The sequence below is a fragment of the Poecilia latipinna genome, unplaced genomic scaffold (assembly GCF_001443285.1).
Source record: "Poecilia latipinna isolate Pla-1442-1.1 unplaced genomic scaffold, P_latipinna-1.0 Scaffold920, whole genome shotgun sequence".
Taxonomy (NCBI): domain Eukaryota; kingdom Metazoa; phylum Chordata; class Actinopteri; order Cyprinodontiformes; family Poeciliidae; genus Poecilia; species Poecilia latipinna.
In genome coordinates, this window is record NW_015113536.1 from 14,821 (window position 1) to 26,910 (window position 12,090).

Consider the following 12,090-nt stretch of genomic DNA (forward strand, 5'->3'; position numbering starts at 1 on the left):
AAAACAACAACAACAAAAAACAAATACCCACAACCAGAGAGCCGAGAGGAGAAACGACCTGCGGGACTGCTCGAGTCCCAAAAGATTTCCACGCAAACCGACGGGGGTCCTGAACGCCGACGTGACGGCAGGTAAAGTAACAGGAAGTTAAGGTGAGGTGAGGGGAGGGGAGCTGGTGAGCAAGAAGGAAATGTTTCCAGAGTCAGAGTTCGTGATGCTGAAGCATTTCCGTGTTTCGCATAACTTCCACACTCAGGGCAGAGGCTGACATTTTTAGCAAAGTCACAAACGGTTTCCGCCGACCCGACACTGCACAAAAAAAAGAAAAGAAAAGAAAAAAGGTCCAGTTTCTGTAACAGAGGTTAACATAGGAGTGAGAGAGGTGCAAAAAGAGAAATTCACTTAAATAATTCAGGTTATATTCTGACACACGCCATATAAATACGAGAAACTCTGAGGATCAAACTTACTTTAAGAACAATTTAAACTTTTCTTTCCTTTTTCTGTTAGGTTATCTGAATGTGTTTCTGCTTAGTTTGAAGTCAAATATCTTTATTTTCACATTAACTGTGTCTCTGTGTATGAGTTCACATGCATGATTTCTGCAAATGTCGCAAAGTATTTCTTTGCATGTAAACAGTTTCTTCTGCTATGAAAATATATTATTTCTTTGTAACCTTATTCCTATTCCTTTTACTATATATTTTTCCTGTGTATATTTCGTTTGATCTTATTAGTTTAGAATCAAACAAAATAAAATAAATATATAGCAACCTTTTTTTAACACTCAGAATATGCAGATAAAGCAAACGCAAGTAAATAAACAAAAACAAAAAACATAATTGACATACTAGTTGTACACACTAGGTGGCAGCAGAGTTTCTGGATCACTGGAGTCTTACAGAGCTTTCTTAAGGTTCATATCCCTTGACTCTTAAAATCTGTATTTTATATAGATTTTATATTATATATCAACATCAACTGCATAATTTGAAGTGGAATAAAAAGAGTACAGTGCAGATTTTGAAACCCCTCGGTAAAATTCAGTTGTAATAATTGTCTTCAAAAGTCACCAAATTAATAAATAAAGTCCGCCTGTATACAGTTAACTTCCAGTAGAAAGGCGGCTGATGAGACTGACTCTGTTTGACCCGCTGAATTGTTTGACCTGCTGCGAAAAGCTATGCGAGTAAAGACCGCACCTTACTCTAAGTGCACTGTTCCTACTGTAACAGATGTCGGTGGTGGCAGCATGATGCTATGGGTTTGCTGTTCTTCAATCTGGACTGGGGAGGATAATTTGCAAAGAGGAACTCAGTTTGTAGATGTGAAGAGATACACCCTGAGCTGCGACCTTGGGATTCCACAAAGTATTCATTCAGGGGGGACTGAATTTAGATACATGCCACACTTTTCAGACTTTTACATTTACCGCCATGCCCCCTTTAAAACCACACATTTTTCTTCCACTTCGCTGCACTATTTTGTGTTGGACTATGACATAAAATATAACTGAGATCGTCTTGGTAACACTTTATTTGACGTGGTGTGCATAAGACTGTCACGAACACGAAGGAGTCTTCGTGAACGTTTACGACTGTTGTCATGAAGTGTCATTCGGTAAATAATGAGACTCTAAATGCAAAGTCGCATTGAAACTTGCATTAAAAGTCGATTAAAATTATAAACTTTGTATGAACATGGCGACATTTATGAAAACCCATTCATGTTCATAACAGGTGTTATGTCATGTTTATGACGGCGTCATGTCAGTCTTATGCACCCCGTCAATTAAAGTGTTACCAACATCTTAACGGGGAAGCTTTGCAAGACTAAAAATGTCTCCTTATCTGTGCCTGAAAAAAACTCAGCTACAAAAAAAAAAAAAAAAAAAAACTGTTTGATAAGGAAACAACACAAATTCATATCAAATCTCAACCTTCCAGATAACACACACAGGACTGAAGAGAGGTCTTTCAACACATCTCTCTGCGACCCTTTAAACTTTGGTTGTTTCGGAAGTGAACTCCTGTGTCGCTGAACTCCTGCTGAGAGCTTAAACCACTTGTATCATCTGTGTTGCTGGTCTGTGAGAGATATTCAGGAAGGCAAGGTGAAGGGGAACAGCAGAGGAAGACCTTGTAGGCGGAGCCACACGTAGGGGAAAAAAAAAAAAAAGAAAAAAAAAGAAGAAAAACCCAGTCCCAGGAAGTTTAGCAGGAGAAAAATTCAAAGATCAGTTGCTGTCACATCAGAGTCATCTCCGAGTCGGGCTCCTCCGTGTTCGGGCCACCGCCGCCGGCGCAGGGCCACTCGGCCTCCGTCACTTTGAGGTCTGCACCGTCTCCTGCAGAGAAAGGCGGGAACGCGCTGAAGGCAACGGCATCATCACGGGCTGGATTCCACTGAGGCGCCACGGCAGGAGGCCCAGGAAGTTGTCCTGGTGGCGAGTGTCCAGCGTCAGGCTGAGCACCCGCTGAGGGTTCTGGGTGCTGCGGTTCCGTGTTGAGGGAGTAGTAGAAGGTGGAGGCGGAGGTGGGAGAGGGAGGGTCACTGTGCTCCTGGGGAGACAAAGGAGAGCGGGACAGGAAGTGAGAGGGTGGAGAGGAGGCTGGGAATGATGGATGTGCTGATTAATGGACCAGACCGATGGATGGTTCTGTGGATGGATGGATGAATGAATGGATGGATGGATGGATGAGCTTGTGATGGGAAAGAAGAAAAGCACAAGACAACAGGCGTAAAGAGTTTTTTTTTATTTTTTTTATAAACTTAGAGATAAGAATCTATATCAAATCTGAGCCAAAAATCAGGAAATTTGTTCCATTTTAAGAAATGTTTTCTTGAATTTCATTTCCTTTTGTCCATAAATCTAAAGATGTGTCAAGATCATTAAAAACTAATACTATTTTGCAGTAATGTAATCTCACACTGAATATTTAGAAAGATTCATAATTAAACATTAAAACATTTAATGAATAACTGTTTTTTAACAAACTCATAACATTAATTCTAAAACTATATATGTTAAGACTTCTGTTAAACGACAATTTTGTTTTGTAAATTCCTACGAACTAGATTTTGTATGAAATACTAAATAAAAATTCCCAACTCCCAGTTCCCGCGGGGAGGACATATCTTGAACACAGAGCAGAAGCTGGTGTCTCCTAGCCACTCTGCAAAATGGGAAAGACAAGACAACAGTGCAATCCAGTGATGGAGTTCATAAGTTAGGTAATAGCCATAGAAAACACAGTAATAAATAATAATTCCTTAAGAATGATTTTTTTTAAAGCACTAGCGATAAGTGAAATAATCTCCCTTTTTCCATCAATATTAAGGTCTTATTGACTTAAAAACAAGCTCTTATTTCTTGTAACTTTTAGATTAGTTTTGTCGTATTTCAAGTGTCAATAAGATGTGTTCACTTGAATCTAGACGAAAAAATACTGGGTAAGATTCTGTGTTTTTGGATTTTTCTAAGCTTTCCAGTGTGAGATTATCCTACTGCAAGGATTAATTTATCTGTTTGGGTTTTTTTTTTTATCTGTCTGCACAAAGACGTGCCTTCGAATTTGTCCTCATCTTTAACTATTTTGCTTTGCAACTCAAGTCGCTACCACATTTCACTTCCCTCTGGGAATTACTGTCAAATTTAACTTATACAAACACTCTGAGATGGTCTCACGGCACATGACGGGCTCTGAGATGTAACGTTCATGCAGGTCCACGTACGAACGAGCGATGCTGCTGTTGCCGGGGAAGAGGAAAGGATGATGCAGCGGTTGCTAAGGAAGCTGAGAGGCAGCGGGGGCTTGGTGATAAAGACGATGAGCAGCAGTGGGAGGGAACAGGAAGCAGGCGGCGGGGCTCATTTGGGGAAAGTTATTGTGTCACTGTCACACCTCACTCTCTAGAAAACACACACACACACACACACACACACATGTACACATGTACAACAGGAAGGAGAAACAGAAAGACAACATGGCAGAGGGTTAGCAGAAAGAAAGTAACGGCTTGGTTTTAGGAGGTCGTCTGCAAGTCGGGAAGTCTGGAAACGTTACTCAGAGAGACGAGGAACCAGTTCAGAAACAGATCACAGGTCCAAATGTACAAAATATTTTAAGAAAAAAAAAAAAAAAAAAAAGGAGAACATGACCGTGTTGTTAACCTTTCATAAGCTGGAGTTGTGAAATACAGATATGTTCGACCACAATCCACATTTTCACTTTGTAATGGTCCATCTCAGACACCTCTGGGCCCAGAGAAGTCGGCCTTATGTTGAGGCTTACAAGAAATGCTTTTCTAGTAAGAACTGAATAAATTTCAGTCAGTATGTTGCATTATTGTACTTTATTACACACAACTCAATTTACAGACTAATGAGTTGTCTTATATGTGCTGGTTAGCGGGTCTGTAGAAACATATTTACCGAGACAAACGTTGATATGTTTCATTTAAGTGAAAAACCTAACTTGACCTAAATTCTAACTGTGAGGTTAAAGGTCAACTCCAGTTCATCCGGCTGCGGCGCTCTTGTTTTCATTCCGCACATTTAAAAGTAAGAACTCATGTCAAGCTGGACCCGTCTGGCGGAGCGTGGGGCTAAATGCCCGTTAGCGGGGAAGCAGCGATGGATGGTGGGGGCGGTGGGAGGTTAAAGGTTGGGTTTGAGGTGGGAGGGACACATACGTGCGGGGTTCCCCACTGCAGAACGGAGTATACCTCTGTATACACGGGCTGGAGAGCCGTCGCACCTGACGGATCTGGAAACAACAGTTTACAGCTGGACTCAGTAACGGAGAGGCAGAGAGCTCCTTTCCAACACAACCCACCTCAAACTGCCTCGCGGTGGTCGGATTCTGATCTGTGGATCCTAAACCACATTATGCTGCACTTGAAAAACACAGACAGTGTGGCCTTGTGTACAGAAATGCACAAGTAGTATAGAAAAAAACAACAACACATTTTATCAACCACATTTGTAGGAACAAGTTCAGCCATTTCCTAAATTTAAAAGCACAGAAGTCAGTTTGTGGTGGATCGAGTGGTCGAGTTTTGGTCGATTTGTGTGGTCGAGTTAGGAAAGAAACTCTATAGAGACAGAAAAAGAAGAAACTTCACAAGCTGTGAACGTGTGTGTGTGTGTGTGTGTGTGTGTGTGTGTGTGTGTGTGTGTGTGTGTGTGTGTGTACGTTTTGTAAATATGGCCTACTGGCCGTCTCACGCTCAGTGTTTGAACTAATAAATCAGAGTTGAAGCGTTCCTTTCGCCGATGCACTTACTTGTAACCGCCACATGGTGGCACCACTTTGCTGGCTCATAAAAGTCAGAAATGATGCACATTAGTATAGACTGCTGCGACCACTGTCTGTTCGCACTGCACCCACATTTAAGGAGGTTCCTGCACAGCTTCAGCTGACGAGATACGCACCGTGTTGGCTGAGCGCCCGGGCCCGCGCTGGGCAACAATCGCCCCGGAGACGGCCTTGATCCAGCTGTGCATGTCCTCTGGACTGTCAGCCTGAAAGACACAGACCCACAGAGTTGATTCAGCTTATTCCAGTGATATTATGAACTCATATTGTAGTGATTTAAATAAATCCATCAGGCGGTTCTGAGGAAAGTTGCTGAAGTGAGTCTCGTCCAGATGTCCCAGATGAATTCGGCCAGTGTCACCTGTATGAAGAAGGTTCTGGAGTTGGTGACCATCTCGAAGAGGTTGTCTCGCATCATCAGCTCGCTGCAGAACACAGAACGGAGCAGCTTTTGAACACCGAGGCCTAAACAAAGCTCTGATGGCTTCAGGTGCTAACTGACCTCTGTTTGCATTCCTGGACTTTATGAATCTCCTTCAGCGGGATAACTCTCAGTGCCTCCCGGTCCTGACAAAGAAGGAAATATGTCTCATAATCAGGGTTTCAAACTGAAGACTTTTTAAGACCTTTTTTTTTTTAATACCACCTTGAATTGAATTTAAGAGCAAAAAAAACTATAAATATAGGAGATGGTTGGAGAATCCTGCTGTATTAAAGTAAAGCATAGCAAAAACAGTGAGACTCTTGGGGTCTCACTCCTAGACACAGAAAAGTTAGCTAGCGGGCTGGCAAGGGTGTATTAGCAGCCAGTCACCGCTAGCATAAGCCGCCTCGAGTCACAGAATGCAGTGAAGATGTCTGACAGAAAACTCCCAGGAGAGAAAAAAGAAACATAGAATATACGAGATTCTATGAGGATAGTCATGCAACAAAATTTAAGACATTTTAAAGCCTTAATTTTAGATTTAAGACATTTTAAGGATGAACGGCCACCCTCTGTAAATGACGGAAAACTTTCCAAGGAAGGATTCCTGCACCAGCTAAAAGGAATTTCTTTGTTTCAAGCTACTCTACGTCATCTAGTTCCACTTGGGCAATGATTTTAGTTTGTACATGTACAAAGCTGGTAGAGACGAAGCCCAAAAAGACTTCCTGCTGTCACTGTGGAGAACAAAAACTCAGCTCTGTTTTTCCAAATCTTTTTTTTTAACACCAGTGCTGATTTTATCAATCAGATTACCTGATCTCAGCTGCCTCTACAAATTAACACACAGCCTGAGGGCACACACCCTGGGTGTGTCCACATGTGCTCCGACAGGTCCTGGTTGGGATGTCATTCGCTTAATTTGTCCACACACCGATCTTACGGGGAGGAATTTAGAGCGCGTGCCACTGCGTGTAGAGACAAACATCCCACCAATTCAAGGCAAAATGAGCTTTGAATTTAGCTAGCTAAGGTGTTTTGGCTAGTGTTAGCTAGCTAAAACACCTAGCTAAGCCCAGAAAAGGTTCTCAAGACACGACATATATACAAAGATACACGGTTTCTGTTTGATACGAAGGCAAAGAGCTGCCAGACCTGCTGCTGAAGGAAAATACTCTAAATTTCTTAATTTAAGATCAACATTTTCTCCGGTCTGCAGCTGAATAACAGCCGTCTGGTTCCAGCTTGATGTCAAACACACACCACCTCATCCCATTTTCTCACCAGGTCGGATTTGTAGTAGCTGAGCGCATTTTCATCCAAGATGAAGTACCTCCTCTTCCAGTTCCTCATCTGAAAAAAAAAGTGAAAAAAAAAATACAGAACATCAACACTAGTTTATCATCTGTTTCGTCATGGAAGTCGAAGAAGGTGTGTATCCGTCTGCTCTCACCACAGCTCCCTGTTTAACGCAGTATCCCGCCTTTATGAAAGACTGGTCCTGCGCTCCTCTGGACAGGAAGTACGGCAGCTGGTTCTGAGCCCGCTTCCCTCGGTCCGACCCGTTCTGGCCTTCGCTCTGCTCCTACAACGAACACCCACATGTTCAGGATTCATCTCAACCTGGTGTAACGTTAAGGTTCTGTTTAAGACAGAAGGGGAAAACAAAAAAACATCTTGCCGTCCCCGCAGCATCACAGAGCTGCTCCAGTGCCTCACTGTGGACAGGCGGTTCTTTTTAATGTATGATTCATTCTTCCTTCTCCAAAATGCGCATAGGTTCAAAAAGTTCAAGTTTTGACTCAGAGCTCCACAGAACAGAATCCTAAAACTTATCTGGTCTATTTATACAGAAGTGAGGAAACTGGAGCGGACATTACAGGTTCTGTTGGGTCTCTAGTGGTGTACATATTGCAGTTCAGGCATTCAGTACGCTACTGTTCCTTTAACTTTAAACCTGCAAACTTGTATATCTACTACTGTTTAGGACATTTGCTAGCAAACAAGTCCAGGTATTTCAGGTGTTTTCTTTGACCTCGCTTAGTTGAATTCAAAGCATCTGTGAGCTTTTTGCATTCACAAAAAGTGTGGTATTATGACGAATTTTATTATCAATTCATTTAAATTTGAGACTGCAGTATTCAATTAAAGTAGGATTAAGTGTTACATTTTGAGAAAATCCTTGCCATAATTCTATTATTGAACTAGTTAAATCGGCTCTTTTGCAGGTTCCTTGTTGTAATGAGCATAATTTGTAGAACAGTGTTGACTAAAATTTAGGAGTTGTATTTTTGAAATATGAAAAACTGCTTTAATTTAAGTTGAAAATTATCTAGGGAAAAACTGGCATTGTGATTTAATACTGAGCACAAAAAAAAAAAATCAGACTGCAGATGGAGTGAGAGAAAAAATAGGCTCAATTGATGCAACGATAACCATTTTTAATTAGTGTTAGCTCACTTTTCAGAATAATTTTTTGGTAGTTTTCTGGAACTTCCGGGAGCCATAACAAATTGCAAAAATAGAAAGACGTAAGCCTACCCTTATTAATACAACTGTAGTTGCCCATCAATGTGGGGAAGTTTATAGATGTAAAGTAAGTCCAGTTTTAATGAATTATTTCATAATATTTTTCTGTATACGTATTCAAAAAAAAACAAAAAAAAAACATGATGAATGAAAAAGAAAAAGACCAAACAGAAATCACAAATGTACTCATCTTCTCCATTTTGAATACGCCATACACGATTTTGAATAAGTAAAATTAATTTGCAAAAGAAAAGCTCCGCTTTTACTCTTGGGTCATTTTTCCCAGCAGTTGTGAAGCCCAGTAGGTCTTAATGAGACACAAACAGTCGAGGCAGCAGAGCTGTTGTGTTCTGGGTGAAACGCACAGCCGCATACCTGCAGAGACAAGACTAGACCTGCTGCTGATAGACAACGGCTCCGACTGGGGAAAGCGTTACCTGCGTGGCTGTGATGATTGGAACGCCACCTATGATCTCCGTTTTGTAAGAGACCTGCTTCATAGCGCCGAGGGCTTCCTGCGGGGTCTCCACATAGGCGGCCTGGCTCTCTCCAGACTTTGGCACCTGAAACGCAACGAGACAGAAACGCCTCAGACCCGACTCGGGAGATCAGAACCGAGCCGTGGAGCCGAGCTAGGTTTTATTAGCCTTCCAGACATTAAAAAAAAAAAAGTAAAAGCAGTAAAATTACAACGGGGTGAGGTTTGTTGAGTCACCCATTCGTCATCTTTCGGTCCGCCTGCAGCAGCAGTTTCTAACGGAGCTGAAATATTGTTAATAATATTGCGCATACTTGACCAACTATCTGTAACATGCACTCATATGTGAAATGTGTGCTTCAATTAGTTTTTTTTTTGTCAGATTAGAAGTACTTTTCAAAACTAAATCAGGAAATAAAAGATTAAAAATATTCTTTCCTAATTTGATGTGATATTCTAGTTCTAGAATTACCTGTTTCCAGTGAAAAGTCATCACAATTAAGGCTTGAAAATGTCGTTTAAATGCAGGGGGAGCTTTAATTCTGGATGATGTTAACGACTTCCCTTCTCTAGATGTGTTTTGAGGAGGGAAAACAACTTGAGATTTAGAATTTTGTACAAAATGTGAGCCAAAGTTACTTACCGCTTAGAAAAGTCACCATTAAATTAAATCTAACTTTGTAGACTTAGACTCATACAGGTCTAAAAACAAAACAAACTATCATTTATATTAGAGATGCAGAGACCCGATGTTAATATCCGCATTGGTGCCCGATCCGCAAGGGCAGATCTATTCAGTCTAGTTCTATGCTCTGTGCTCTAAACTTATTTTACATTATACTCAGAAATCCTAATTGCGTTTTCTGAACCATTTGAAAGAAGGTTTGTTTCAGTTTATTTTCTACATGTTTCACCAATGCAGTCAACCTGTTGTTTTTAATCGGTTTCAGTTCCCCTATTATTTAATTTACATTGGCTGTTATCCTCCTAACAGCACTGGTTGAACAAATTAAAGTTGCTTTTACGTGTTTGGTGTATTTATGTGTGCTGTACTGCATCACACAAATTTGTATTTCAGTATAATTACGTCTGTTTAAAAACAGACATGTTTTAAGTCAATTCAGCGCAGTTTTTTTCCCCTCGTCAGCCGATATTAAATCTCAGATATCAGTATCGGAAGTGAAGAAAATGGATCGGTGCATCCCTGATTTATTTAAATATTCTTGTTCTCCCAATAGTGTAGTTTTGGAGTCGACTTATCCTAGATTTGTGGAGTTAATTTACCTCAAAGGAAGTTTGGAATCGACCCTTCCCCTCTTTCTCTTTTCTTTTATTTACCAGTTTAGGATGTTATTTGTCTCAAGGTTTTGTCTCTCGCCCTCCAGACGATTTTTGCAGACATTCTAAAATCCCTACAGTTAAAAGGTAGTTTTGACGCAGAAGCTTTTCTAATTGACCCTGCGGCTTCGAAGCCGGAGGATGATTTGGAAAGCGCATCGGCCTGTGAAGCCCCGCAACTTTCCGACGAGGCTCTGAGGAAAGCGCATCGAGCTTCATCGGTCCGGTCTGATGGCTAATTTTCCATCTGCTGTGGCCCGAGGTCGAGTGCAGAGTGTGGGATGGCTGCGACGTGAAACAGGGTCAACTATGGATCCATCTGTGTCCAACCCCATTTGTGCGTGTATCTGTGTGCGCGAGTCTCACTGTGATCTTGGTGGCATTGTTCAGAACGCTGATCCATTCCACCAAATCCTGCTGGTCATTGGCCTGCAAGTAGAACTTCCTCATGCCTGCATTTATAACTGCGGAGAGATAAAAAAAAACAAACAAACAAACAAACAAACAAACAAAAAACAGAGGACGACATGTAAATGCTCCCGCTTATCACCAGACCCGATAAAAACGGAGACAAATCCGCTCTGCCGCATGGAGACCTAAAAATATCCGCTTGTTTCTGGTTTCTCAGAGCCAGAGAGGATGCACGTCTCGGAGTTAACATCCCATCTAGATGCAAACACATGCGCACATGTCCGCACACAACGGTTCGGTCATTGTCATTGCACGGTTTCCTCCTATTGAGTGACAAAGAGCTGCTGTTCCACGCGGCAGGAAAAACAAGTAGCGCGGGACAAAAGGGAGGAAGTAAACTCAAGAGATGAGGAAAAAGGGGGAGGGAGGGAGAGGAAGAGACGAAGGAGGGCGGAAGAAGTGGAGAGATGAGGAAGGAGGTAAGGGAGGAAACAAGGGACTGGAAGGGGAGTGGAGTGGAGGCAAAACTTCGGCACAAAGACGGAGCGAGTTCAGGGAGATAAACGGAGGGAGGAAACAACAAACTCACCAAAGCAGAACTCTGCCTTCGGCCTGAGCTTGGTAGCATCGCTGACCTGAAGACAAGAGGACAGTAAATGTCACAGAGGACACAAGAAAGCCTAAAAACCCTAAAAATCACCCAGTGGAACGCAACTAACCCCAAAGTTACTGAAAAATGACCCATAATCTGTTCTGGAGCCTGAGGCTTTCCCTGAAACATCTCCTCCTAAAACCAGCTTGGAATAACTACGGATTGCTTGGAAAATTCGACAACCTTTCTGTAACTTCTGGTTGTAGTGTGGCCAAAAAGACTGAAATTCTTGCTCTGGAAACACAGGTGATTTCTAAAAGATTTCCTTGTTTTCGGTAAAATAAAGATGCGACGCGTCGCCGTTTGAGCGAGGACTGACCTTGGAGATGTATGTGAGTTTGAGAAAGCCCACATTATCCGCACCTTTAGGCAGGTTCTGAAAGAAAAATGACACATTCAGGATGTGATCAAACTGATCCTGCTGAGTCGTAACAGGGCTCAGATTAGAAGGGACGAAATCGATAAAGAACAATTCAAGATTCCCGTCGTGCCTCGATATTTCTTCGTCTTTGTGTTTTGGTGTGAACACAGAGGGGGGGGAAAAACAAAAAAAAAAAATGCAGAAAAACAGCTACCTTTCCGATAACTGCTGAAGAAATTATTCAGATTTGTTATTTTAAGCCAATCATCTGAAAATTCTTTGAGTTTATTCTCGTGTATTTTCTGGTTAAGTTATATTTTCTCCTCCCTGCTGGAGGAAAACACTTTAATCCCACAAATCCGTGGTTTTCTATTAAAGAATTCCCCGATAGCAGGAGCTCAACCTCAGCGTCCCGCTGCTGAGCTTTTCATCATTTCCTGCCTGCGAGCGCCTTTGAACGCACAAGTCAGACCGCTCGGATGTGTGTTTGTTGCAGGTGCACGGCTAAAAAAAAAAAAAAAAAAAACCCCCCCCAAGAGGGACCCGCGGCCCGGGCCCCCCGGCGTTTTTTTCTTT

General features: G+C 41.9%; 1 protein-coding gene across 6 annotated transcripts in view; it reads right to left on the bottom strand.

Moving 5' to 3' along the window:
• Window positions 1-276: 276 nt before the first annotated feature.
• The window catches only part of LOC106957628 (pleckstrin homology domain-containing family A member 1-like), a 20,435-nt gene continuing 8,621 nt past the window's right edge, over window positions 277-12,090 (bottom strand). For 2 of the 6 annotated variants that reach the window (XM_015049034.1, XM_015049038.1), the window contains exons 3-12: window positions 11,473-11,529; window positions 11,091-11,136; window positions 10,457-10,554; window positions 8,712-8,837; window positions 7,199-7,330; window positions 7,030-7,098; window positions 5,824-5,888; window positions 5,683-5,746; window positions 5,438-5,527; window positions 277-2,561 (exon numbers count right to left, since the gene is read on the bottom strand). In XM_015049034.1, the coding sequence (XP_014904520.1) occupies window positions 2,247-2,561; window positions 5,438-5,527; window positions 5,683-5,746; window positions 5,824-5,888; window positions 7,030-7,098; window positions 7,199-7,330; window positions 8,712-8,837; window positions 10,457-10,554; window positions 11,091-11,136; window positions 11,473-11,529 (1,062 nt within the window). In that variant the 3' untranslated portion in view covers window positions 277-2,246. Of the gene's footprint in view, window positions 2,562-3,735; window positions 3,914-4,695; window positions 4,770-5,437; window positions 5,528-5,682; window positions 5,747-5,823; window positions 5,889-7,029; window positions 7,099-7,198; window positions 7,331-8,711; window positions 8,838-10,456; window positions 10,555-11,090; window positions 11,137-11,472; window positions 11,530-12,090 lie in introns of all 6 variants that reach the window. The other 4 variants (XR_001426990.1, XM_015049037.1, XM_015049035.1 and 1 more) reach the window with 4 other exon arrangements.